The sequence below is a fragment of the Cervus canadensis genome, chromosome 13 (genome assembly GCF_019320065.1).
Source record: "Cervus canadensis isolate Bull #8, Minnesota chromosome 13, ASM1932006v1, whole genome shotgun sequence".
Taxonomy (NCBI): domain Eukaryota; kingdom Metazoa; phylum Chordata; class Mammalia; order Artiodactyla; family Cervidae; genus Cervus; species Cervus canadensis.
Window position 1 is genome coordinate 32,718,549 of NC_057398.1, and position 25,564 is coordinate 32,744,112.

General features: G+C 61.8%; 3 protein-coding genes across 21 annotated transcripts in view; 1 reads left to right on the top strand and 2 right to left on the bottom strand.

The window, feature by feature from the left end:
* Positions 1 to 17,107, top strand: part of ESPN (espin) — a 33,845-nt gene extending 16,738 nt beyond the window's left edge. For 2 of the 10 annotated variants that reach the window (XM_043484819.1, XM_043484821.1), the window contains 11 exons: positions 2,567 to 2,768; positions 3,661 to 3,932; positions 6,586 to 6,747; positions 6,838 to 7,030; positions 8,308 to 8,334; positions 9,479 to 9,624; positions 9,708 to 9,971; positions 12,200 to 13,911; positions 14,852 to 14,931; positions 15,025 to 15,036; positions 16,205 to 16,233. In XM_043484819.1, coding sequence (XP_043340754.1) covers positions 2,567 to 2,768; positions 3,661 to 3,932; positions 6,586 to 6,747; positions 6,838 to 7,030; positions 8,308 to 8,334; positions 9,479 to 9,624; positions 9,708 to 9,971; positions 12,200 to 13,911; positions 14,852 to 14,921 — 3,048 coding nt within the window. In that variant the 3' untranslated portion in view covers positions 14,922 to 14,931; positions 15,025 to 15,036; positions 16,205 to 16,233. Of the gene's footprint in view, positions 1 to 2,566; positions 2,769 to 3,660; positions 3,933 to 5,257; positions 5,859 to 6,585; positions 7,031 to 8,307; positions 8,335 to 9,478; positions 9,625 to 9,707; positions 9,972 to 10,068; positions 10,804 to 12,199; positions 13,912 to 14,851; positions 14,932 to 15,024; positions 15,037 to 16,204 lie in introns of those variants that run through there. The other 8 variants (XM_043484822.1, XM_043484823.1, XM_043484826.1 and 5 more) reach the window with 8 other exon arrangements.
* Positions 17,108 to 17,305: 198 nt separating this feature from the next.
* Positions 17,306 to 22,315, bottom strand: TNFRSF25 (TNF receptor superfamily member 25). 3 transcript variants are annotated; one of them, XM_043484839.1, is made up of 10 exons: positions 21,689 to 22,315; positions 21,024 to 21,141; positions 20,696 to 20,830; positions 20,132 to 20,299; positions 19,964 to 20,042; positions 19,151 to 19,206; positions 18,952 to 19,059; positions 18,710 to 18,744; positions 18,079 to 18,259; positions 17,306 to 17,896 (listed from the first exon to the last, which is right to left on the bottom strand). In XM_043484839.1, exons 1-10 carry the CDS (start codon positions 21,731 to 21,733, stop codon positions 17,574 to 17,576), a joined length of 1,248 nt encoding a protein of 415 aa, XP_043340774.1. In that variant the 5' UTR covers positions 21,734 to 22,315; the 3' UTR covers positions 17,306 to 17,573. The 3 variants fall into 3 exon arrangements, with proteins under 3 accessions (XP_043340774.1, XP_043340773.1, XP_043340775.1); XM_043484838.1 differs by having other exon boundaries at positions 18,710 to 18,747; XM_043484840.1 differs by having other exon boundaries at positions 18,710 to 18,747; positions 19,144 to 19,247.
* Positions 22,316 to 22,448: 133 nt separating this feature from the next.
* The window catches only part of PLEKHG5 (pleckstrin homology and RhoGEF domain containing G5), a 56,381-nt gene continuing 53,265 nt past the window's right edge, over positions 22,449 to 25,564 (bottom strand). For 6 of the 8 annotated variants that reach the window (XM_043484829.1, XM_043484834.1, XM_043484833.1 and 3 more), the window contains 5 exons: positions 24,937 to 25,069; positions 24,713 to 24,828; positions 24,431 to 24,621; positions 23,227 to 23,997; positions 22,449 to 22,975 (listed from right to left, as the gene is read on the bottom strand). In XM_043484829.1, coding sequence (XP_043340764.1) covers positions 22,966 to 22,975; positions 23,227 to 23,997; positions 24,431 to 24,621; positions 24,713 to 24,828; positions 24,937 to 25,069 — 1,221 coding nt within the window. In that variant the 3' untranslated portion in view covers positions 22,449 to 22,965. Of the gene's footprint in view, positions 22,976 to 23,222; positions 23,998 to 24,430; positions 24,622 to 24,712; positions 24,829 to 24,936; positions 25,070 to 25,564 lie in introns of those variants that run through there. The other 2 variants (XM_043484837.1, XM_043484831.1) reach the window with 1 other exon arrangement.

Genomic DNA, 25,564 nt, shown 5'->3' on the forward strand with positions numbered 1-25,564 from the left:
CAGGACCACGGACTCCTGGGAAGTGAGGGGATGGAGGCAGAAATATCGAGGGAAAGAGGACCAGCCTCATCCTGAAGAGACCCAAGGCTCGGATAAACGACACTTACACACAATGGGAACAGTAAAGTGCATTCACCTGCCCCCAGGTATTAATTAGCTCATTTAACTCTCAGGCTTCCCAGGTGGTGCTAGTGGTAAAGAACTCGCCTGTCAATGCAGGAGAAGTCAGAGTCGAGGGTTCGAACCCTGGGTCAGGAAGATCCTCTGGAGAAGGGCATGGCAACCCACTCCAATATTCTTGCCTGGAGAATCCCAAGGACAGAGGAGCCTGGTGGGCTATAGTCCACCGGGGGTTGCAGTGGACTCTTTGCAGTCCATGGGGTTGCAAAGAGTTGGACACAACTGAGTGCATACACACATACGTACCATCCTCTGAGGTAGGAAGTGCTACTGTCCCCATTTCACAGGTGGGTAAACTGAGCTTTGGGGAGACCCAGTGGCCTAACCTGGAGATCCCGCTCTTCACCACTACTCTGCATGTTTGCTCACTGCATGGCTACTTCATAATTGCAAAGCTGTGTTACTCTTTTTAAATTATTTTATTATGGTTACAAAGCCATGAAGTAACCTACTGGGACTTGAGCTCAGGTGTGGGTGGCTCCCAGTCCAGGCCTCTGCCTCATCTGGTGCAGGAGGGAAGGAAAGAGGGCTGGTTTCATAGGCATCTTCAGAGGGGGCAGCTTGGCCATGAGAGGAGCTGCGAAATGAAGCTGGGGGAGAAAGGGCCAATGGCCTCTTGCCCAGAGCACTGCACGCCCTGCCTTCGAGCACATGGGGACACGCTGGTTCTGGGGACCTCAGAGCACAGCAAGACTCAGGGGTCAGAGACTGCGCTGGTCCCGAGGAAGAACTCACCCCCAGCCAAGAAAGGGCCACCCAGAGAAAGTAGTGATGCTTTAGGTAGTGAGCAACCTGTCACTGGGGTATACAAGCAGAAGCGGACATTGTGAAGGGCATTTCTGCACTAGGGTGGGCTCCTTTCCACTGAGAATATCTGAAATTGTTTGGGGGTGGGGGGAACAGTGCCTCCTAATGGAAGCTTTGGCTGCAGGCAATGAGCAAACAAGAACCACTCCTTGAATTCTGACTGCAGTAGGTATCCTGCCTAGTGCTTTATGGTGTAATTGCAGTTAATATGCACTGTATATTAATATTGTCAGTTGACACATATGGTATTTACTGGCTACCATGCACTGGCACTTCACTAACTTTTAAAATATTTGTTGCAACATAATGAGGCAGGAAGCACTGTTACTCCCACTTACAGATGAAGAGTTTTAGGTGCAGACAGAAAGGACAAGGGACAGAAAGGTCATGCATGGAGCTAGTAAGTGGGGGAGATGAAATTTGAAACCATCCCCCCCAGGCTGTAAAGCCCTTGCCCCTAACCTCTGTCATCCCCAGGTCAGGGCTGGGCACCCCTGGTGCCCACTGCTGCCAGCCAAGGAAGGCTTGGCAGCTTTAGGCTGCCACCCCAGCTCAGCTCCTATGGTTCCCCGTGGCTCATGGCTTGGGCAGCAGGGCCTGGCCCCGCTGAACTGGGTGGGGTGGGGAGGCGCTGGTCCCCTCACTAGGCGGTCCCAGCTGCGTTGTGACAGATCCAAGCCATGGGGGATACTGGCCCAGAAAAGGCAAACACTCCTGCAGAGCCCCTAATTACGGGGCCAATGAGCGTGGCTGCTGAGCTGTTACCTGGTGCCAGGCCTGCCTACCATTCCCGGGGGGCCTGTGACACTTCTCAGGCAGGGAGGGGGCTCAGGGCAGGGAGGAGCAGGCCTGGGCAGGAGGCAGCGAGCGAACAAGCAGCAGTCTTGCCGGCAGCAGGGCCAGCATGGGCAACGTAAGCAGAGACCCCACCCTAGCCTGCTCCCAGGTGGGAGGGTCAGGTCGTGGGCACAGGCAGGGGCAGTGGTAGGGGATGGCTGAGCTCAGGCTGACCTAGCTCAGCTAGGCCACCCCAGGCCCCACCCTTTCCCCAAAGGCTCCATCAGGAGACTGGGGCTGGGCTGGTGATGGAGTTTGCTCCAAGCCAGCAGGGAGAGATGGGGGTTGCTGGCCCATCCTGGGGGATCAGTCTTTCCTGCAAGTTGTGGGTGCTGTGCACCCCTCCCCTCTCTCCAGCTGCTCAGATGTTCTTACCCACTCAGTGCCTATGCCCCCTCGCTGCACTGGAGCCTGGGCCCTCTGCCCGCTGGTGAGAAAGGGGAAGGCTGGTGCCATGCGTGCCCTCTCTTGGAGTCCAGCCCAGCGCCCTCTCTTCTGGCAGTCCCCAACCCCCGAGCTGAGACCAGCCAGGGCTGGGAGTTTCCCAGGAACCCACGGTCCTGCTGTTGGGGGGCTGGGTTTGAATCTCAGCCTGGGAAGAACCTGAGAAGAGACATTCTCATGACAGGGAAGGGAGCCCAGAAAGGCAAGTGGCTTGACCGAGGTCACACAGCAGGACCCCGGCCCAGAATATGCTGGTCTTTGGGGCAGGATTGCCCTTACGGCCTCCTCTCCCACTCAGAGTGTGGAGCACCGCGTGCTGTCCCGGGATCCATCCGCTGACCTGGAGACCAAGCAGCCTGACTCGGGCATGTCCTCGCCCAATACCACCATGTCGGTCCAGCCGCCGAACTTTGACCTCAGCTCTCCCACCAGCACCCTCTCCAACTACGACTCCTGCTCCTCCAGCCACTCGAGTGTCAAGGGCCAGCGCTCTGTGCGTGGTGAGTGGGCCTGGAGGAGGTGGGGGGGGGAGCAGATGAGAGCCAGCCCAGTGGGCCCTCAGGGCCACCCCTGGACCTTCTGTGCCCATGGCTGACACCAGAGACTGCCCAGGTCACCAGGAGGGGACGCTGCTTCTGGTGAGGACAGGTGACACTCATGCTTGTGTCCATCACAAACGTGCCTGTACATCCACAGGTACCCTCCCACCCACAGAAGCTACATGCACCCCACTTACAATTCATCACACAAGTTCCCCAGACATTACACACGCCTACCCACACTCGAGTGCACACTTATACAGGTGTACACACAATCTATAAATATGAATACACAGACATGTGCCCACACCTGTACTACCTGCACACACTCATAGACCCCAGGTCTAATGCAAACACACTCATAAGTACAAAGAAGCATGTACGCACATTCGTGAACACACATGAATGCACACCCGGGCAGAAGCCAGGTACGTGTGTCCACACATGCGGACCACGCCCTAGCTTAGGTGTGATGCCAGATTCAGGCCACCAGGTGGTAGCCTGCAGAGCTGACGGGCACCCTGCAAAGCTGGGGTGTGGCTGTCCATACTCCTGCCACCTGCCCTGCCAGATCTGTCCTGAGGAGCCACCCCTCTGCCCTCCGGGTGGCTCTGCCCTGTAAGCCCATCCTAGAGCCCAGACCCTCTGCCAGCGCCCCTCCCACCTGAGCACAGTGCAGGGCTGCGGGTGGGCAGGGCCAGGGTGATGGTGGACCCGCAGTGGAGCCATGCATGCCAAGTTCCACTGGAGCCAGCCTCCCCCAGTGGCAGGTCATTTCCAGGCAGAAGAGGGGTCTCCAGCTGGGGGTCAGCCTTTCTGAAAACTCCCCAACCCATCTTTCCCTCCCTTTCAGGGGCTCCCAGCCCAAGAGCAGCAGACATACAGAGCTACATGGACATGCTGAGCCCAGAGCCGGACCTGCCCCATGGCAAGGTGGAGAAAACCAAAGCACCACCGCCACCACCCGGCTTCCCTTCACCACCCCCACCCCCAGGCACCCAGCTGCCCCCACCCCCACCAGGCTTCCCAGCTCCCAAGCCCCCTGAAGGGCTAAAAGCTGCTGACATCTACCTGCAGACGAAGAACAAACTCCGACACGTGGAGACTGAGGCCTTCAAGAAGGAGGTAGTGAAGTCCTCCCCCCACACAGCCTGCCTCCCTCCAGATCTTGGAGGGGGCTGATGGGGGACGGTGGAGGCCAACAGCTAGCCCGGCTCGTGGGTACAGGGCGAGGGATGGGGGTCCCTGGTCCAGTGGCCTGTTCAGGAGTCAAAACTTCTGCTCAGTTCCATGGTGACCCAGGGCTGGACGCTGGAGACAGGGAGACAAGGAAGACACAGCTACCACCCTTTGGGGAGATGGGGAGCAGGAGAGGCGTGAAGGAACGTATACCCTGATAGCCATGCCTCTCAGGAGCTGGATCCTCACCCCATCTTGCCCAGAGGAGCAGGGTGCTCATGGAGATGGCAGAGAATACGTGTAAACTGCCTCCCCTCAGACCTACATGTACCCAGCTCTGGGCACAGGGGGAGAATGGCTCCCAAGGGAGTGTCTTCCAGGTGGGAGATGCAGGCAGTAGTGAAGGTGAGGGTTGGAGGAGAGTGGAAGGGAGCACCAGGAGGGAGCACCAGCAGGGCTCAGCACTCTCAGTAGTGGGGGCTGGAGGCAGGGGGTAATATGGAGGATGGCTCCCCAGTTTGAGGCTTCAGCTCCCAGGTGAATAGACAAGCCGATCCTAAGATGGGGTCTCTCCCTGGGGAGAAGCAAGCTAGTGAGAAGGGGCTGAGTTCAGGGGGGGCGCTCTGAGTGTGAGGGACCCATGATGCAGAGCCTGTAGGATCCTGGCCGAGGCTTTGGAGCAGGGGAAGGGACAGAGGGCTGGCGTGGACAGCTCAGAGTCCTGGGCGGCTCGGAGGCCCGGAAGGAGGAGCCCTGGAGTTCTGGCCAAGAGGAGAAAACCAGGCTGGTCTGAGAGGGGAAGGCCCCTGAGACCCCAGGTGACTGAGTCTGGGGTAAAGAATAGAGCCCCTCTAAGGTCCTGTGGGAGCCTTAACCTTGTAGTTCTCTCTCAAGCCCAAGGCAAGCTCTCCAGAGCCAAGCTCAGTAACCAATTCCCACAGGTGACCCAGGTCACACGACCACCGGGTGGGGGAAGGGAAGAATACAGTCCCTGCAAGGCCACCCGCCAACCCACTTCTTGCCACCTCAGACCAGGCCTTCAGTGGCTTCCCCTTTCATCTCTGGAAGGTGGTGGGGGCCCAGGAGAGGCCTGCAGGGTGCCTTGGGCCAGTAGACTTTGCGGGCCAGGCAGGTGGGCTCCGCTCTCAGCCCCCAGCCGCAGGACGGGTGGCCCGGCCCCGCTCCCTCCCCTCCGCTCCCCTCAGCTAGGACCAGGACTGCGCTGTCCCGCGCCCCTCCCGGGTGTGTGCGTGCCGGGAGGCAGGCGCTGGGTCGCTCCACAAAGGTCTCTTTGTGTGCTCCGCGCCCCCCGCCGCGGCTTTTTCCCCCACAGCGGGCAGGAGCGGGGTCGCGGCGTCCGCGTCTCGGGGCTGCAGGGGGGCGCTTAGGGGGCAGGCCGGCCCAGAAAATGAATCCTGCGGTGTCGCGTTTCCTTGCAACGTGAGCCCTGCCGGGTGGGGCTCGGAGGGTCCGGGGCCACCGCGGGGACGCGCGGACTGAGGGTGGGGCAGGGGACAGCCCCTGCTAGGAGACTTGGCCTTTGGCCCCTCCGCCTCTTGTCTTTCTTCCCGGGCTGGGCTTTGTGGGGGTCGGCTGCGACGGGGCGGGCCGCCCGCGCTGTCACCCGAACCCGCACTGCCGCCCCTGAAACCCGAGTCTCAGGCGCGAGTGTCGGTGTCCCTTACGCAGACCGCGATGGTTTCCAGATGCGGGAGGGGAAGAGCGGGGGCGTGACCCGGAACCCCGGGGGGCCAAACATGGGGGTGCCCACGGTGAGGTCTGAATTGTCTCTGGCGGATGGAGGCTGGGGTGCTCAGCGCGAAGCGGAGGGAGAGAGGTGCAGCGGGAACGAGACCACATCTGGCCCGCGGGGTAGGCACGGAAGCCAGGTTTGGCCCAGCAGTTGGTGACCCCCCTCCCCCGTGGCATTCCCGACTGTTTGGGGGGTTTGGCCGAGTATTGGCAGGCTCTGGGTGATGTCAGGCCGACAGAGCTCTTCGGCGCTCGAGGGTGCGGTCGGGCGGGCGGGCGGGCTGGGCTGTAACCTGAGCGGAGGGATCAGGTAGCGCAGGTGTCGGGTCGAGGCCGCCCCCACCGCCAGGTGCGCAGCGGGGGGCCACCGGAACGGTCGCAGGTAGGAGCAGACGCGGCCCCGGGCCGGCCCGCCGAGGGCCCTGGGCAAACAGGAGCGCAGCAGGACGCGGGCTCTCGAGTGGGCTTCCTCGGCGTGGGACCCCCGCAAGAAAGGCGTGCGGGGACCATCTGGGGGCCGCTGTGCGGCTCAGGCCCTGGCGTTGCCGAGGCCGGGAGCTACCCCTGCTTCGGCCCCCCCTCCCCCGGCGTTCGGGCTGGGTCACCCCGTCCCCGGGCCCGCCCCTTCTAGCCTCCGTAGGGGCTCCTGCGCCCCTTGGCCGGCGCCCAGAACCCCTCCCTGTGCGGCCAACCGGGCCTGCCCTTTCACCGAGGCCCCGGGTACCTTCGCCCCAATCCTCGCTCTGAGAACAGAAGGGTCGGGGACCGTGAGCCCCCGGAAGGTGAAGCGCCGGGAGGCGTAAGGGACGAGTGTCCAGGGCTCACTCCGCCCGCTGTCTTCCCGCAGCCCAGCTCCCGCGACGGCCGCAACGGGCTGCGGAGGCAGGACTCCGGCCGCAAGCCCCGCGCCTTCAGCAAGCAGCCCAGCACGGGGGACTACTACCGCCAGCTGGGCCGCCACCCCGGGGAGCCGCTGGTCGCACGCCCGGGCATGGCGCACAGCGAGGAGGTGCGTGCCCGCCAGCCCGCGCCCGCCGGCCGCCCGGGACCCGGCCGTGCCGCCCGCATCTCACTCGCTGGCCCCTCGGCTCCCCCGCAGGCGGCGCTGCTCCCGGGAAACCACGTGCACAACGGCTGTGGCGCGGACCCCAAGGCATCCAGGGAGCTGCCCCCGCCGCCCCCGCCGCCGCCCCTGCCCGAGGCCCTGAGCTCACCACCGCCTGCTCCGCCTCTGCCCTTCGAGGGCTCGGGCCCCGGCTGCGGGCAGCGTCGCTCCTCTTCCTCCACTGGCAGTGAGTAGGGGCTGGTTGAGGGGTGGAGGGCGGCGCTGGCCCTGAACGGGGAGGGAAACCTAGACCACCCCCTCCCCCAGCTGCCACAATTCTGGTGCTTCCTCTTTACCTACTTGATCTTTCTGCAGCCCCTACCCCAATGAGGACTTGACCCTAAGGGAAGGCTCGGAGTTGCTTCAGCTCTTGTCAGAGCAGGACTGTGCTGTGTGATCTGGGGCAAGTCCCCTGCCCTCTTTGGTCCTGCCCGCTGCCTCTGGCCCAGTAGGGAAGGCCTCCCAGCTCTGGTGGCAGGCTGGTGCTAGAGGGAAGCTCAGAGAAGTAGAATTAGCTTCAAGGAGGCAGTGTTGCTGGGCAGACTTCTTCCTGCCCCATATTTCTCCAGAGTGACTCTTCCACTCCTGGCCGCTTTCTCTTGTTCTTCTGAGCTAGCCATTATACATTCCCAGGCCTAGCTATGGGGGGGGGGGGGCAGCTGTCCATCATACCCTGCCCTCCCCCTCTTGGTGACACCCCCGAGCATCATCCTTTTTAAAGAGCTAGACCAATGACCAGGATTCCCGGGCTTCTTTTCTGAAATGTGGGGCCACCTGCCTGTCAGGGCCCCCAGCAGGCCCAGGAGGTAGTATCTGGGTGCTGATGCTTCCATTCCAGCCTCAGTGGGTGGCAGAGATGCCTTCCTCACCCAGCCACTCGGTGCCGGGATCGTGGTTAAAACCACCATCCAAAGCTTCATCTCCCTGACTAGGGCATGAGAGGCTGCAGTAGGATTCCAGGTAGGGCCAGCCTGGGCTCCCTGGGTACCTATGGAGCCACAGCCCCTGCAGACTGGAGCCATGGTAGCGTAGCATGTTCACCATCAGTTGCGCCTCCAGCTTTGGGGTCAGTGTCTTCCCTTGGCAGTGTGGAGCAAGGCTGAAGCTAGGAACAGAAGAAAAATGGACTCTGGGCTTCTCCAGACACCCCTTCGCAGCAGAGCCTGGGCTGGGTGCCCTATCCCAACCAATGCCAAGATTGAGGCCCTGGCGAGGGGGCCCAGGGCCCATGGCAGCCCAGCCCAGCTCTCAGAGCACAACAAAGCTGAGAACTGAGCAGACCACCCTTGTGGAGCCCCAGCGCAGCCTGAGCCAGGGGCAGATGGACCACAAAGTTCCTCCTCTCCCCGGTCTCGCTGGGCATCTCCCTCCCTCCCCTCCTCCCGCCTTCCCTGCAGTCCTGGCCTCACCCCAGCCCCCTCCCTCCCCTAACTTCTCTGTCGCTTCTCTCCTCTCCGTCCCTAGAAGTGAGAGTCCTGAGACACAGGAAGAGTGAGTAGCTGCGTGCGCGGCTCCCGGCTGAGGCGCGGGGGCGGGGCTCAGGGCAGGCTCAGGATAAGTCAGGCTGGAGGGGCTGGGGGCTCGAGGAAAGGACAGGAGGAGGGGCCGGCAGGTGAGGGGTGCCGGACGCCACCGGCTGGACCGCCACTACTCACACCTGCGCGTGCGCATTCTGTGCGCGGCTGACGGTGTAGCCTAAAGAAATGAGCCGGCAGCCGGCGCCCATCAGCACTTTTTGTCTTTTTTCCCCCTCCCACTATTGTGCTCGGTGATCCCCAACCCCGGGGACCTGGAAGCTGTTGGTCCCCCTTTTTTCTCCCTCACCGAGTCCTGACCCCTCCTCCGGCTCGAAAGACAACCCTCTTCAAACCCGGGTCGCCGCCGCCGGCCTTGTCGGAAAATGCAAACTCCGCTCCACGCATTTGCATGTCATCCGCTTGGCCCTTCTTCCTAAGTGCCCCCACCCCATAGCCTTAGTTAGGGCTCGGCTCTCCTGGGGCCGCCAGAAGTGAGCTGCGCTTTGCCATAACTGTGCTCCGGGCTTGCAACCAGTGTGTCTGCGCGGATGTCTGTCTGTGGGCGTGGGGGCGGGGGTGGTGGTGGGAGGGGGCCGACCAGGTTGTGGGATCCAGGGTCCAGTGTCTAGAGCCAGGGAAGCCCCAGGTGACTCAGTCCAAGGGTCACTGGGCTTTGCTGATGCAGAGAGGGTCAGAGGGGAGACTCCACCCTGGTCAGGCTGCGCCAGGGAACCCGGGACAAAGGTCAGGTGGCTGGCCCCAGGTAGTGTTTTGGAGCTGGGCAGTCAGTACGCTGGGCGGAGACATTCACTAGAGTTGCCAGGGCAGGCCCAGGAGCTATCATGAACTCCCAGGGGCCTCCAGGTGGGGGCCCCACACCCCGTGAGTAGGGCCGGGAGGATGGTGGGGCCGCACTGGCTGCCAGCCGAGGAGGACCCGCCTCTGGGGTCCCCGAGAGCTGCCGGGGTGGAGGGGCAGGACCTGGAGAGCTGCTCTCTGAGCCCAAGGGAAGGCCGGGCCCGCCCTGACTTGGGGAGGCGGCAGCAGAGGGCAGGTGGGGGGCGGCGGGGCTGCGGGCCCCACACCGGGCCAGCGTCTCCTCTCCTGCCTCCGCGCAGGCACCAAGTCTTTCAACATGATGTCCCCGACGGGCGACAATTCGGAGCTGCTGGCTGAGATCAAGGCGGGCAAGAGTCTGAAGCCCACGCCGCAGAGCAAGGGGCTGACCACGGTGTTCTCCGGAAGTGGGCAGCCGGCCTCCCAGGTAGGAGACGCGACAGGCGGCCCCGCCCCGGTTCCCCTCGCTCCCGTTTGCCCAGCACTCAGCCCCGCCGCTTCTCCCCGTAGCTGGAATTGCCGCTGCCGCCGGCATCGCCGGCACCGTCACGGGCCCGGAGCCCCACCCCGCCGGCCGTGGGGTCCCAGCCATTGCTCAATGGCAGCGTGGCGCCGGCGCCGCCCGCCACCCCTGCGCCGGGCGTGCAGCTGGACGTGGAGGCGCTCATCCCCACGTACGACGAGCAGGGCCGGCCCATCCCCGAGTGGAAGCGCCAGGTGATGGTGCGCAAGCTGCAGCTGAAGATGCAGGAGGAGGAGGAGCAGAGGCGGAAGGTGGGTGGGGAAGGGCTTCCCAGGGCGCCCTGGGGTCTGCACCTGGGCCCGTCGCCTCTCCCCCACACCATCCCCCAACCTGCTCGGGCCCTTTCAGCCTCAGACGGTTCCCAAGACCTTTGGGGAAAAGCAAGGTTGGACCACCACCCCTCTCCTGGGACTGTTCCCAGTCTCCACCGCCAGCACTACCCCCACCTCCTCCCAACTGCCTGTCCCTTGATGAGAAGGCAATGTTGATCAAGCTCTAAAGTGCCCTCAAATCGCTTGTGATCTTGTTAGCATGACTATTGTGGTTCAGGTCCTCTGGGTGGGGCTGGGCTTCTTCACTTCCAACAAGCTCTCAGGTGAGGCTGACTCATCCTAAGGACGGCTGGAGGCTTTTGGTCGTATTCAGACTGCCCTGGGCCCCTTTCCTGAACTGCCTCATCCAGCCTCAGGCTTCTCATCTGTCACCATCACTGGCTGGCAGGATAGTTTGCCCTTCATCTGCTGAACAAACATCCCCTGGGCGCGTCTTGTTTATCGCACACTGTTGTATCCACTGGGGAGTCACAGTGAATATGTCAGGGCCTGCTCTTAAGGTGGCTGTGGCGGTGGGGGGGGGGGTGTCAACCAATAAGCAAACACAGCACCTTAGTAGCGTGATAAATGCCCCCAGGGAGACAAAACAGGTCAAATGAGGAGGTGCTCTACTGGGGAGGGCAGAAGACTGGGGCAGCCTGAGATCCACCATCCTATTAATACTTGGGTTTGGGGTGGACTTGCTGCTGCTACTGCTGCTAAGTCACTTCAGTCGTGTCCGACTCTGTGTGACCCCATCCCTGGGATTCTCCAGGCAAGAACACTGGAGTGGGTTGTCATTTCCTTCTCCAATGCATAAAAGTGAAAAGTGAAAGTGAAGTCAGTCATGTCTGACTCTTCTTGACCCCATGGACTGCAGCCTACCAGGCTCCTCCGTCCATGGGATTTTCCAGGCAAGAGTACTGGAGTGGGGTGCCATTGCCTTCTCCGAGGAAAGGAAAAAGTGATGTCTAAGGTAGACGTGGAAGATTAGGAAGAAGGGGACAGAGCAAAGAGTGGGGCAAAGAGCAAGCAGGAAAGACAAGGGAGGTCTGGGAATCAGAGCCGGTGTGGTGGCTCCAGCACAGTACTACCCAAGGGGCGGAGCTGGAGATGTCAGTCCTGGTCAGGTCACCGAGGCCTGGCTTTGAAGAAAATGGACTTTCTCCTAGAGCAGTGGGGAGCCTGGGAGTGGGATTGAGTGGCCAAGTGGCATCATCATTTTTTTTAAAAATTTCTATTCAATAAGTATCTATTGAGTACCAAGCGAAAGCTAAGTAGTGGAGTACACATGTACATGTCACAGTATCTACCTTTAAAGCACTCACCTTCTGGCAAGGGAAGCAGGTATATAGAATTCAGGGAAATAAACTTAACAATAGAAACCAGCCCAAACATAAATTTACGTATAGATGCTTCTTTCAAAGTTGCAGCATCGTCATATTTGTATGTGGGAAACATGGTCCTAAGTGGGATGGTACTAGCCAGGATGGATTGGGACGCCTGTGAGGTGATGGCAGCCCCTCCCCCCACCCTGCTGGAAAAGTGTAGAATGAGGAACAGATGAGACTCCAAGAAAGTGCCTGGAGAGCCTAGCTCTATCAATTGTGTTATTCTAGGAGTCAGAGCGGGTGGGAATAGGAGTGGAAGCCACAGGCTTTTTAGCAGTCTCTCATTCAGCAGTAAAACCGATGGCCTAGACAGGGAGGGCTTGGCTGCAGGAGGACTTTGATTAGGAGGGTCATCTGTCTGGAGTGAGGAGCGGCCTCGCTGGAATCTGGCCTCAAATCGCAGGGGAGGGAGAGGACTGCCGTCTGTCGCAGCTTCAACGCCTTTTGCATGTTCCTTCGGTGGTGTAATGAGCGACCAAACCAGGTGTGGAGACCCCATCCGCCGGCCCTGCCTCTGCAACAGCGCCCAACGCCCGGCTGTGTGTCTCTGCCAGCGACCAAAGTGAACACTGCCCAGCGCCTGGAGCGGCGGCCTGGGCCGAAGCCTCGTTCCAGCGTAATCGCCCGCCGGCCAGGCGCGGCCCGTCCCTGCAAACGCAGCCCCGCGGAGCCATTACACCACCCAGGACATGCAAATGGCGCCTCCCAGCGACCGTCGCGGGAGCCGGGCCAGAGGGAGACGCGCCCCCCTCCCCTCTCTTGTCTTCCCCGCCTTAGCTGACGGCCGCCAGCTCGTGCTGCTACCCCCGCGAGGGCTGGAGGTACTCCCGCGAGCACAACGCCATCCTCGGGCCCTTCGGGGAACTCATGACCGAGGCCGACATCCTTCGCATCGAACAGCAAATTGAGAACCTGCAGGTGCTGCACAAGGCGCAGAAGCTGGAGGCGCGCCTGGAGCAGCTGGAGCTGGAGCTGGAGCAGCTGCTGCCCATCTCGGCCGCCCTGTCGGCGCCGCGCTTCACCGTCGACCCGCGTCGCATGCACGGCCGCGCCGCCAGCCTGCCCGCCTGGTGCAGCAAGATCTCCGTGCTGCTCAAGAGCATGGCCTCGCTGCTGGCCGCGCTGGGCGGACGGCCGGCGCACCCGGCCGAGCTTCTGGCTGCTGACACGGGCCAGCCGCTGCCGCCGCTGACTGACGCCCCCTGGCGGCCGGGCCCGCTCTGCCTGGGCCGCTCGCATTCGCTCAGCTGGTGCCGCGAGGCCGTGGCGCGCGAGATCCTCGAGTGCGGCGTATCTGTGCGGCACCTCCGCGCCACGTACGAGCGACGCGCCCAGGGCTTGGAGCTTCCGCGCGGCCCGCGCCGGAAGCTCTCGCTGCCTGCCAGCGCGCCGGACCGCGAGCCCATCCTTGAGGAGGGCTACGTGGCGGCCAGCCCCAGCGAGCCGAGCACCGCCGTTGCCGCCACCGCCAACTGCCTGCCAGCCGCGGGCGAGCCCGTGGGCGTCCTGGATGCGCCCGAGGCGCCGGGCCGCCAGGCGGCGCTGCCAGGGCCCGAGCAGCTGGCGCGCAGGCCGCCGTCCACCACCGAGCTGCGCGGCGTCCAGGACTACATTGACATGCGCAAGGAGCGCATCGTTTACCTCTTCCTGGAGCACTGGCGCAAGTGGACCTTCCGCGGCCCCGGGCACCACGCCCAGGTGCGCCTGCGCAGACTCCTACCCCGCGTGGTGGCTGCGGGCGCCGGCGCCGACCCCGGCCCCGAGGCCGCTGCTGCCTCCCGGCCGCCGGCGGGCGATGGCCCGGACGGGCGGCTGCTGCGCCTGCTGAGGCAGCGGCAGGTGGTGGGCAAGCTGCTGGGCCACTGGCGGAGCCTGCTGCGGCAGGTGCCGGCGCGCCAGCCCCGCGGCCGGGCCCTGGCGCACGGCCTGTACTGGCCCGAGCACTTCCTGCCGCCCCTCGACGGCGGCGCGCCCCGGCGCTACGACAGCCTCACGCTGGACCTCTTCATGCTCGGCTACTTCCAGCTGCTCGAAATGGGCCTGAGCCGCGAGGAGCGCAAGTTCCGCCACCTGCTGTGCTACGAGATGTTCGACCGGCTGGGCAGCCACCCGTGGGAGCTCATCCGTCTCTTCCACCGCGTGGTGATCGAGGAGGTGGAGGCCGGCCGGCGCAGCTGGAGCGACGGCTTCGAGGACCTCAGACGCCAGTTCTTCGAAGACAGCCCGGAGGCTGAACCGGCCCGGGGAGAAGAGGCGGAGAAGGAGCAAAAGGAAGGGATAGATAAGGATGAGAGGGAACCGATGGAGGAGGCCAGTACAGTTCGGGCAGGGAATTGGCCAGAGGGGCAGCCCGAGGCGCCGGCCCCTGCACGGCTGCCCACGCCTTCACCCCCGCCCGCGCCTCCCCCGACGTCGGTCCTTCCTAGTTCCGAAGACCCTCTGGAGCTGGTGTCTGAGATGGGCGAGTTCAGCAATGAAGACATCTGCCGGTACATCGACCGGAGCTTCTCCTTCTGGAAGGAGAAGGAGGCAGAGCTCTTTGATATCTGAGACACAGAATCCAGAATTTACCCTCAAGTGTCTTAACTTGGGCCTGGATGTCTGTCTGATCCCCTCTAGAGGTCGGAAGCGGCAGGAAGAAACCAGGACAGGATGAGTGGCCTTGGAAAAGCCAGAGTGTCCAGGACCAGGCTGTTTCAGCCTTTAGTGGCCGACTGTGGGGTGTTGGCAGGAATCAGCAGGGCAGAGCACAAGGTCAACCAGGTGTCCCCCTCTGACTCTGCAGCAATGCCTGGCTCCATGTGGAGCCAGGTGGAAACAGCAGCCCCTGTGAGTGGGGGACTGTGGGTCCCCCTTGGGGCTCTGTGGCTTTCATTTTTCACTGGAGTTCAGAGCGACCTCTTTGGCTGAGGTCAGGGGAGCCACATGTGCAGTGTTCATTTGACGTGTCCAGACTCTTTCTCCTCTGTAACATGCAAGTAATAAAACTCTTTGCTGTAAGCTGCCTGTGTTGGATCCTCCCCGCACGGTGTCATTGCAGCCGCACAATTGTGGAGCTGGTGTCTCCCCCCTTTCAGAATAGGATAGGCATGGGCCAGAAGTTCCTTCTCAGTGGCACCAGGGACCAGTCTGAGCCTCTCTGAGCTGGCAGGAACTATGGAGGCCCAAGTATGAGTCTGCCCAGAGATTCTGGGTCATGGGCCTGGAGCCATCTATCCACCCAACCCTGTGGGGAATCTCCTCTGCTGCTCTTCTTCTGCACTCAGCTCTTGACTCTCTGGTGCCCCCTCTAGGACACAGGGGCCTGAGTCTTCATCCATTTGCCCTACAGAAGGGTCTCTTCGTGCAACCTGTTGTCCCTGACTCAGAGAGGTCCCCTGGGTGGGGGTGCTGGCTCCATCTCCCAGCCCATGCTGTGCTGTGTTGCAGGAGGAGCAGGAGGAGGCCTGGCTGGCCAGCATGCCTGCCTGGAGGCGGGACATCCTGCGGAAGAAGCTAGAAGATGAGAGGTGAGCTCTGGAAGACGCGGGGCTCAGCAAGGTGTCTTGATTGTGTCCCTGAGGTGGTGGCACCAACCAACGCTCTCTCTTTTTTTCTTCCAGGGAGCAGAAGCGGTGAGTGTGGGGCTGGGCCCAACCTGTGTCCCTTCCCTCCACCCAGTCCCAGTCCTTTTGCCTCTTCATCTAGGCCCATCGTGAGCATTTCCCCTTGTCACTCAGCCCTGTTTGCACAGCATCTTTGCTCCCAATAATGCTACCAGACATTAGTAACTTATCCACTGCCCCCAAAAGTCTAGCTCTTATGCTGTAATAACCTGTACCCCCAATTACCCAGCTCTCTCCCATTAACCTAGCCTCTCTGCCCTGCAGTTAATCCAGCCTCGGTATCAATAATCTAGAGCATCTGTCCCTCAATTTTTTTTAAACAAAATGTATGTCCCTCAATTCTTCAGTTTTTACCCCTAGTAATCTAGCCAAGTGCTGTCTGATAGAGGTATCATTTGAGCCACAAATTTTCTAGCAGCCACAGTGAAAAAAAATAAGATATGAGTGAACTTAATAGTATATTTTATGTAACCCAGTGATAGTAATTATAAAAATTGAGATGTCTTACACTCTTTTTTAAAACTAAGTCTGCGAGATGCAATGAACATTTTGAGCCTACAGGGCATCTCAGTCCCAACATTTCAAATGCTCAACAGCCACACGTGCTTAGTCTTAACGGGAACAAAGATGCTGATGATGCTTAGCTTCATCACCAGCGCAGATCTAGCCATATTCTAATAACCTGTCCCCAGTTACCCAGCACCTATCTCCCAAAAATGTGGTCCTTCTGCTGCCCAGCAGCCCTACCCCAGTCCCAGGAACTCAGGTTCTAGCCCCAATAAATTCATGCCCTTTCCCCACACCACCCCCTCCTCATCCTCTGTCACACTGTGTCTCAGCACTTGTTTCCAGTAACACCCGGTCAGCAATAACCCAGCCACAGTCTCTCACTCACCCAACTCCTATGTGTTCCACCCCCACCCCCACCCCCACCCCCGTGACCCCAGTCTGCCGCTAGTCAAGCCCATCTGTCCCCAGCAATCCTACCCACATCCCTCCTAACCCAACCCCTGTCCCCAATCCCCTTCTGCCCCTACAACCCATGAAGCGAGTGCCTCTGTCCTCAGCAACCCAGCCCCTGCCCTTAGTAACCCACTCCTTGCCACCGCTGACCCCGCGTGGGGCCTGGCCCACCCTCTCACCCTTGCCCGGGGTTCTGCCCCCACCGCATGCCTAGGAAAGAGGAGGAGAGACAGAAGCAGGAGGAGATACAGCGGGAGAAAGAGCAGTCGGAGAAGCTGCGGACGCTGGGCTACGACGAGAGCAAGCTGGCGCCCTGGCAGCGACAGATCATTTTGAAGAAGGGGGACATCGCTAAGTACTAGACGCAGCCTCGCGAGCTCGGGGGTGCCCCCAGACCCGCCCCGGCCTACCGGGCCTGGGCGGAAGGGCTGGGAGCCGCGCCGCACTCCCCTCCCGCGCTGAAACCCTTCCTTGACCCCGACCCCGACCCCGCCTCCGCATCCTCAATCCCGGGCGACGCTGGAGCGCACCAGCCGCCTCCGCCGCCGCCGCTCAGAAAAAGTGCCCAAGCTGTTGACGCAAAAAAGATGCTGCTTATTTGCATGCCTACTTACATATATTTGCATGTTCGTTGAATGTCAAAGTGTGCAGAGCTCTTCCCGAGCTCCGTGGGTGATGACTTTGTTTTCCTGCGGGGAGCGCGCCCGGCTGCCGCCCCCTCCCCCGCACCCCGGAACCCACGTCGCTGGCGCATCCTGGGCGGAGGCAGGCCCCGCGCTCGGGGAAGGGGTTTTCCTCCCTCCCTGACCCAGATCGGCGCCCGGCCCAGCCCCGGCCGCATTTCCCATCCCCGCCGAGGGTTTCCTCTCAGTCATGTTTACCAGAAACGATAAAAACTGCAAACTGCCCGTCGTAGGAACGGAGTTGCCACTCCGGGCGCCCCACCACCCTCAAGTCTGCGCGCCGTCCCCAGCCAGGCCCCGCACCTCCCCGGACCCTTTCACTGCCCTGGTGGAGTGAGCGGAGGACAAGGGACCCTAAAGCTATGTCTCCCAACTGCTGCCTCCCCGATCCCCGCCATCTCGCACCCCCATTAAAGCTCTCTCAGCCGCCCGGGGCCCATGCTCACTCTCACTCGCCGACACCGCGACTTCCTCTCCTCGGGGTAACTGGGCCACGGCTGAGCGGGAGGGGCAGGCTTGGGATGAGGGTCACACTAGCCTTCGCCGTGGGTGGCAATAAGACTTCTGGCCCTTCGGAAACCAAGTCTGGGCCGCTTAACACCCCCAGCCCCGCGGAAACACCAAGCTGTAGCTTTTCTTCATAGATTTAATACCGAGGCCTCAACCAAACACAGGCCGAGAAACAGCTGAGAAGCCTCGACGCCCGCCTGATCCTCATTGGCGCTGCCTCGCCTTAACTGGACCCTGGGGGCGCTCAAGGGTGAGGCTGGCTGGCGCTGCTACGCAGAGCCATGCCAGGGGCTTAATAAGTGACATTAAATGTCTACACGCATAAGTAACCGTACTTAGGGCTTCTGCAAGGGCCACCAAGAGCCCCGAAGTGGCGGGTGGGCCCCGGCGTCACGGGCCGCGCTGTAGGCGGCTCCGCAGGTCCTCGGCGCAGCCGTCCAGCCCCATGCGCTCCAGGGCCGCATAGACGGCGCCCAAGCCCGCGTGCTGCTGCTGGCGCCAGCGCTTGAGCATCTCGTACTGCTGGTCGCGGAAGCGGCCGACCTCCACCTCCACCGCCTCGATCTCCGCCTCGCGCAGCCCGAGCGTGCGCATGAACTCCTTCCAACGCCGCGCGGGCACGGCGTCCATCACGTCGTAGAGCTGCGGGCCAGGCTGGAGCGTGGCGGCCGCCGAGCCTGCAGGGGGCGCCGGCGAGAGCGGGGGCGACGGGCCTGCGGGCAGGCCAGAGAAAGCCAATGGAGGGTGCGGCAGGGGCAAGGGACAGGGGCCAAGTAGGGCAGGAAGGTCCACCTGGCCCATTAGGGAATGTGGGTAAGTGTCCACAGGAAACCACAGCTTATCACCTCAGATTCAGGAGAAGGGGTCAAGCTCTCAGGCCACTGAAATCCCTTACCAGGAGCTCTGCTGGGCAGCTGGTCCCAGGACCATGTGGCCTCTGGGCAGGGCGCCTCCTGCGTCTGGGGAGAGCCAGAGGTCCAGCCGTGGCCTACCAACTGGACAGGGCACACCTTCTCACTGCTGCTGGGTGGCACCAGAAGGGCGGGGCCGCTGTCCGGGGGTGAGAGATTGGTGGTCTGGAAGCCAAGAGAGACCCCCCGGGTCAGCCTTGCTTGCTTAGCAATGCTCCTGCCCATGCCGGGGTCTCTGAGCAGGAGTGGGCACCCCTGACTCAGTAGACACATCTCCCATTCCACCTCCCCTGGGCAGCTGTACCGTCTCACTGTGACCCAGGAGAGGAGCCCTGTCCTCTGCCTGGAATGCCCTGACCCTGCTGCCCGCTCCTTATTCCCCCAACCCTGGCATAAGCCTCCTGTTCATCCTACTGAACTGAGCACTCCTGTTTACCTGTCTGGACCCTGTAGGCTCAGAGCTACTCAGAGATGCTATCATTCACTGATAACTTGGCACATGTGTTTGTTAGGTCTCTTCAGTGCCTGGGATCCAAGTTATAATAAGGCCCAACCTTTCAGCTCCAGGAGACTTGCTCACGCTCCTCCCAGAACACTAGCTACTGAGAATCTCACCTGTAGGGGGGTCAGGACCTCCACACCAGTGTCATCTGCTGAGAGACACAGAGAGTCTAATGAGCAATCAGGCAAGGCACTTGAACCTGGGCGCTAGCCCAGCTCCTCTTGGGTTCCTCTGCACCCCACTCCCATCACTCTCTGCCTCAGTTTACCCATCATAGCCAGGCCCAATGGGCTGTGGGCTACCCATCCTGACCCCGGGCCTCTCAGAATGTGTGTGTGTTCGTACGTGCACTTACTGGGCCCCATGGGCTTGCAAGGATGGCAGCGGCGGTATGTGTAGGTCAGGGTGGCACCAAGCAGGAGTGGGACCACCAGGCCTGCCACGAGCATCTGCACCCAGAACACTGAAAGAGCAGCTGGTGGGTGGTAGCCATCCCCCGACCTCCCCGTGGCCCATCCCAGCTCTCCCACTGGCATTTCCAGTTCACCACATACTCTGCCTCCAGCCACAGACAGCCACACAGGGCTCAGGACAGCTCCCAAGGGTGCTCCTGCAAGGGGAGGGGGAAATGGGTGGAGGGTGAGGTACACACTGGGAAGGACTGCTCAGGACCACCCAACCTCTTCTCCACCCCAGAGGCCCTACCCTCCTGAGAGTCTCACTCTACCCAAGAACGTTCCCAAAGTACTGCTGAAATGTTACCAGTGTTCATACGATAGCAACACCGCTTATTGAGCGTCTTTAAGACTAGACAGAGGGGCACTAAAGTGTCAGCTCTGGGATTTGCCTGTTTTGTTCCCTGTTGTCTCCCTAGTACCTGGAACAGTGTCTGGAAATAGTAGATACTCAAGAAACTTGCTGAGCAAATGAGTGACTAATCACCCCTTAACCATAGCCCCGGGGGAGCCTATTAACACCTATTAACACCAGCACCCCCCACCCCCGTTCAGATGGGGAGCCAACAGATTGAAGAGGTGAAGTGACTTGCTCAAGATGCCTCAAGGAGCCAGGGGGAGATCTTGAGCCTCAGCCCAAGTTTTGAAACTACATTAACGTGACTCTCTAAGTGACACATCCTATCCTTAACATAGGGCCGGAAGGATTACTAGAGGAAAGTATGACATAAAGTAGAGACATGCCCCCTTACTTATCTGACGTAAAGTGAATTCAGATTTCTCTTTGCCATTCAAAGTGTGCCTGAAGGGGGGGCCCATCTACCAGAGAACTGAGTTCCCTCTTCCCCGCCCCTCGACCCCCACCCTGCTCCCAGCCTCCCTTCCCCCAGCCCCGGGCAGCCAGGAAGTTACGTGGGACAGGACACGCAGCTCTTGCCATATTCATAGAAGCCAGGCAGGCAGGTCCCACAGTGGGTGTCTCTGCTAGAACCTATGGTCCAGGAGATGGTGTGGGTCAGGATGGGAGAGGAGGTGGCGGGGGTGGGGTGGGGTGTGGGAGCCCAGAATGAGGGTACTCACAAGGTGTCTGCGTGTGCCGGTGCAGGGCCCCACAGTCTGTGCATGGGTGGCAGCGAAAGGGGGACCCATGCCGGCACTGGCTGACCATGCAGTCCATGAACCAGCCTGGCCTGCAGCCACAGTGGGTGTCTGCCACTGCTGAGCAGTTCCTCAGGGCCATCTGGGGGGCTGGTGGGAACGGGGGGTTGGGGAGAGCAGAGGCTGTCAGAGCCAGAGACCCCCCACAGAGAGGTGGGACAGGTCCCCTGGAGAATGGAGGTGCAGACACCAGAGACAGGACGGCCCCCAAAGTGAGAGAAGTGTGGGGATCATCACAGACCAGAGGCTGGGGCACGGGGACAGGAAGGTCACCAGGATGACGGGGCGCACAGACATCCTGAGGCAGGACCAGGGTGCAGGCACCCACATGGCATGGCCTGTGGTGGCATGGGGTGGGGTGACATGGGGTGGGCACAGGGGCCTCCTACCCAAAGGCTGGGCTCGAGCCAGCCACTTCCTTCAGAAAGACCCTGACCAGACGTGTCCTCAAGCACCCCCCACCCCCAGCACTAGGCAGCCCCTCACCCAGCTCATCGCAGGCCTGGCAGCGGGCACAGCGGGTCTCATAGTGGTTTTCCCGGGCCAGAAAGGTGCCCTGTGGACAGGGGAGGCAGGTGGCCACACCACAAGGCTTTGTGCAGGGGGCCTTCAGGTAGTGCCCTGTGGAACCCAGTGTGGGGTCAGCCAAAGGGGGCTTCCACCTTCCCCTCCCCCCTCTCTGGCTCTACTTTCAGCCTCCCCTCCCCTCATCCCTAGCCTGCCTACTTCTACTCCCCAGCCCCACCTGACCCTCACCTGTCTGTGGACAGCCCTCACTTCCTCCCATGTCCCTCCCACCCCTTCAGCCCCTCACCTGCTGGACAGCCCTTGCAGCAGCCCAGACCACTCCGCTTTGGGAAGCTGTGGCCGCAGTCACACCGGGGGCTGGGGGTGCTGGCCCGGGCACCCAGCAGCAGCAGGAAGAGGAGGGCCTAGGGGACAGGGGCTGCTAGCTCCCAGCCTGGCTGCCCAGGCGGGGGCCTCTCTCTGCCGTCTCTCCCACCCCAGCGCTTGCCCTCAGGCTCTTGAGCAGAGGAGGTGCCCATGGGTCGAGGGTGAGACTGACTTCCTTCCCCTGGGTACAGACAGGGCTTGGGAGGAGCAGATTACAGGCTTCCTGCCAGCCCCGCATGTTGCCCTGCACCGCGGAGGAACCAGGCAGCCCCACCCCCACCCGTGCTTGCGGTAAGGTGGGGGACACTGATCTTTCTCTGTCGGGATCCCCCAGACCCCTCTGGCCCCTGACATGGTGCTTCCTCTCGGCGGAAGGACCCCGCCCCGGCTGAACCGCTAACTCGCTAACTCGGTCGGAAGATGGACCCAGGGAAGCCCGATCAAAGACATGCATTCCCCTACCCTCCCATCCCCTGTACCCTTCCTCTGCTGCCCCGCGGTCCCCTCCCCCCGCGTCCCCTTCCTCCGGCGCAGGGACCCAGGCCCCAGCAAGGCTCGAGGTCATGCCCCTGCGACCCTACTCACCGCCGCCGCCGCCGCACAGGTCCCGGGCCGCGGCCGCGGTTCCATGGCCCTGGGCGCCACGCTGGGCCCTCGACCCGACCGGGCTTCCCCCGCTCCGCCCGCCGCGGGTGGGGCCCAGCCCGGCGCCCTCAGGCCCGCCCCGCCTGAAGAGCCCGCCTCGGGGGTGGGGGCCAGGGCGGGGCTCCCGAGAACGGAGCCCCCTGCCCGCACCTGAGCTCACCTGAGGCAGCTGGTGGGCAAGGTGCGCATAGCGAGGGGCCGCGTCCGGGTCCCAGGCCTGGGTTCTAGCTCAACCCAGAGACTACCTCTTCCTAGAGAGGTGCTCTCTTCTCTCCGGGGCTCAGAGGCACCCTCAGCCATGACAGCTTGGGCCAGAAGAACCCAGGTGGGAGACCCAGCCTCCCCACACAGGGCATGACCCTGCCCTGGAAGGCAGTCCTAGGGGGCCCCCTCAGTAGCCTGAGCCCGTGGCCCACCCTGGCACCAGCTCAGAGGGGTGGCTTGGGGTAGGGCCCTCCAGGGCCCCATGTGGGGAGGGCACCTGGTGGGGGTCCCTAGTGGTGGACTTCATGGCTGTGGCAGGGGGCAGGGCTGACCTGGGGAGTACTGGTCAGGCGATTTCTGCCCCACGAAGTCCATTCTGCTCCCAGTCTCGCCCAGCGGTGGCCCACCACAGATGAAGGGGACAGGAGCCCAGGGGGGCACTGAGTATACCTGAGTCCAGAAAGGGGGCATTCCAAAAGCAAAGGACTCTTTCCAGTGAAGTATATACAAGTCTTTATAAAAGAATCAAAAGCTCAATAAATATGCAACTTTACACAGAGCCCATCCCAAGGACTGGGAAGAGGGGGAGGGGGCTAAAGGCAGGGGAACCGTCATCCCATTTGGTGCCAGATGTGGGTGGAGGAGGAAAGCGCTGCCTGGGACCCCAGCCCTGGAGTCCAGCCCAGAGGACTGGAGGTCCTGACTTCAGAGAACACTGGGCAAAGGACCCTGCCTCCGCTGGGGGTGGGGGGTGGGGAAACAGGCAGGTTAGTGACAGTGGTGACTGTCAGTGGGTCCTGCAGCCTGGGCCTCTGCTGAGCCCTCCTCCACTTCCATCCGGTCTGGCAAAGTGCAAATTGGGCCCCTGGGGGCGGGGGCGGTGGCGGTGTCCGGCTGGGCACTCCGGCCCGTGCGCACATTATGGCAGCAGCTGGAGCAGGGGCTGGCATGCCCCAGGAGGCATGCTGTCTGCTGTCCCTTGGTCAGTGGCACCCTTGGGGGCCTCCCTCTGCTCAGACCTCCCTGCAGTGGAGAGGAGGGGAGAGACAGTCCTTCCTTGGCTGACGGTATTTGGAGGGGATCTGGCCACCCTCTCCTGACTGGGATCCTCAGTCTTCTTCACCGCTGCCCACCATGCACATCCTCGCCAGATGCTGGGGCAGGTCTCAGGCTCCCTCTCCCATCCCTGTGCCCAAATGCCATCTGTTCCCAGCCATGACAGTGCCCCCAGTACACTGGGCCACCTGTCCTCCACCCCAGGCCAGGCCACTCACGAGGCAGTGAGGGTGGAGTTAAGCAGCAGGGTAGTCCTGATTCGGTAGAGCTGGGCCAGCGTCAGCTTCCTGTGCTGGGCCGAGATCCCCGGGGGAGGCTCAGGCTGGACCCTGGTCGAGGCCCCCGAGGACAGCTCTCTGCTCCTCCTGGTGGGTCCTTCCGGCTCCCCACCTGGACAGTGGGCTCCACCCTCTAGCTCTGCCAGCTGGGGGCCAGGGCCAGGTGCCCCCTGGCAATACCAGCTGGGCCCAGCTTCCTGACAGGAGCCCTGAGTCCTCATGCCAGGGACGGTAGCAGCCAGGCAGACTTCCGACAGGCTGCGGCTAGGGGCTGGGGGCGCTCTGCGGGTGGTGGCCCCTGACAGCAGCTGGAGGAGGCTGGCCTCGGATTTGGACTTGAGCAGGTGGGGCAGGCAGGGCAGCAGCTGGACAGGAGTGCGGCGGTGGAGGCGGGGCGAGGGTGGGGGTGACGGGGCTGGTGGTAACTCTGGGGGCCGGGGTGCTGACTCCGCCATGGGGGCTGGGGCCATAAAGTCTTGCAGGGAGGTGGGGGAAAGGGTGCCGTAGGCGGAGTCCATGGAGCAGGAGCGCCCGTCCACAGGGCCCAGGGGCAGCAGCTCGCTGGTAGGAGTGACAGATGAGGCGGTGGTGCTGAGAGAGGTCTCGTCTGACTGGGAGCTGAAGGGGCCGCCCCCGAATTCAGGAGAGGACAGCAACTCCCCAGGCTCCACCACCACCATGGCCAGGGTCTCCGTAGAGCCGTCCGAGGCACTGTGGGGGCCGAGAGGGGAGTCAGTCCAGCTAAAGGAAGCCTAGACGGCTGGACACAGAAGTTGACAGCCTCTGCCCTCCTGAGTCTGAGGCTCAAAGACTGCAAGCAGGCAGCATGTGAGCCTGAAACACAGGTATCAGGAATGGTGTCTGTCGTGACCACAGCATCCGCTGTCAGATATAGTCTAAGAATCTTCAGCTCAGCTCTGGGCAGCTACCACTAATAGATCAGAGTGGGCACTCAAGTTGAAATCCGTCTGCCATCCCCGCTGGTGGGAGGCAGAGCCCCCCTCCCCATGCCCACTGTGTTCAAATCATAAAGCCAGGCCCAGGGAACGGGGTCCCGCTCAGTGTCGGTGGCCTTGGGGTCAGGAGGCCTGGGGCGGAGCACCTGCTCTGCTCCAGCTTGCTGAGCGGTCCCAGGCGAACGTACCAGTGCTGGGAGTCAAGGCTGTGGCTGCTTTTGCGCAGAATGGTAGGGGAGCTGGCAGCCGAAGTGCTACTCTCCCCGCCTTCCTCCTCCTCTTCCTCCTCCTCCTCTTGCTCATCCTCCTCCTCTTCCAGGCTCTGCAGGTGCTGCTGGTTGCCTGGGTGCTCCTGCACACGCAGCTGCTGCAGCTGGTTCTAGAGACAGGGGTACACAGGGGCCCCACAGCTGGTGAGCAGCAGCCCCCACCAGGCTGTCCTGCCAGGCTGCCCACCACTCTGCTCTCACCTGGGCATTGTAGATGGCATCCACCCAGCCACGGCACAAAGCCTGGCCACTGGCCTGGAACGTGTAGGCCCCCACAGCACTGTGGAACTCGTTCAGGTAGATGAGGAGGAAGGAGCCTGGTTAGGAAGGGCTCACATCAGTGCTAGCTGGGACCAAGACCCCAGCCCACCATAGGTCCTGCCCATCACAGGTCCCACCCAGGGGCCAGGAGCCAGCCTCCTCACCTGGGTCCCGAAGCTCCCGGCACACGATCTTGTCCACCAGCAGCGGTGGCCTGATCACCTTGGTCCTCTCGGCCTTCTTCACTGCCTTGGTCACCAAGAGCAGGTCAGTGAAGAGAAAACAGTACACGTCCATCTGGCAGTGGCGGGGGGTAGGGAGGGAATGCAGGAAGAGCAAGAGAAGCCAGAGGTCAGGGCCAAGGCAGGCACCCTCCTCCTGTCTGCTTCAACACCCTCCCCTGGGAGCACTGGTGTCAAGCACCTCTTCTTCCACCCCCATTGAACTGAGAGTAACATTCAAGTGAAGAACAAGATGACTTTCTCTCATCCAGCTACTTACTTGTGACTTATGCCAGTTACAAGTTTATATTAAAGAGGGAAAGGAAGGTGGTTTTAAAATCATGATTGGCAGGACTTCCCTGATTAAGAATCCACCTTACAATGCAGAGGACACTGGTACAATCCCTGGTCGGGGAAGATCCCACATGCCACAGAGCAACTAAGCTTGTTCAACTAGGGCCCGTGCCCTGCAACTAAGAGAAGCCACTGCCAAGAGAAGCCTGTGCACCAAAACTAGAGAGTAGTCCTGGCTCGCTGCAACTACAGAAAGCTCTCACGCAGCAACACAGAC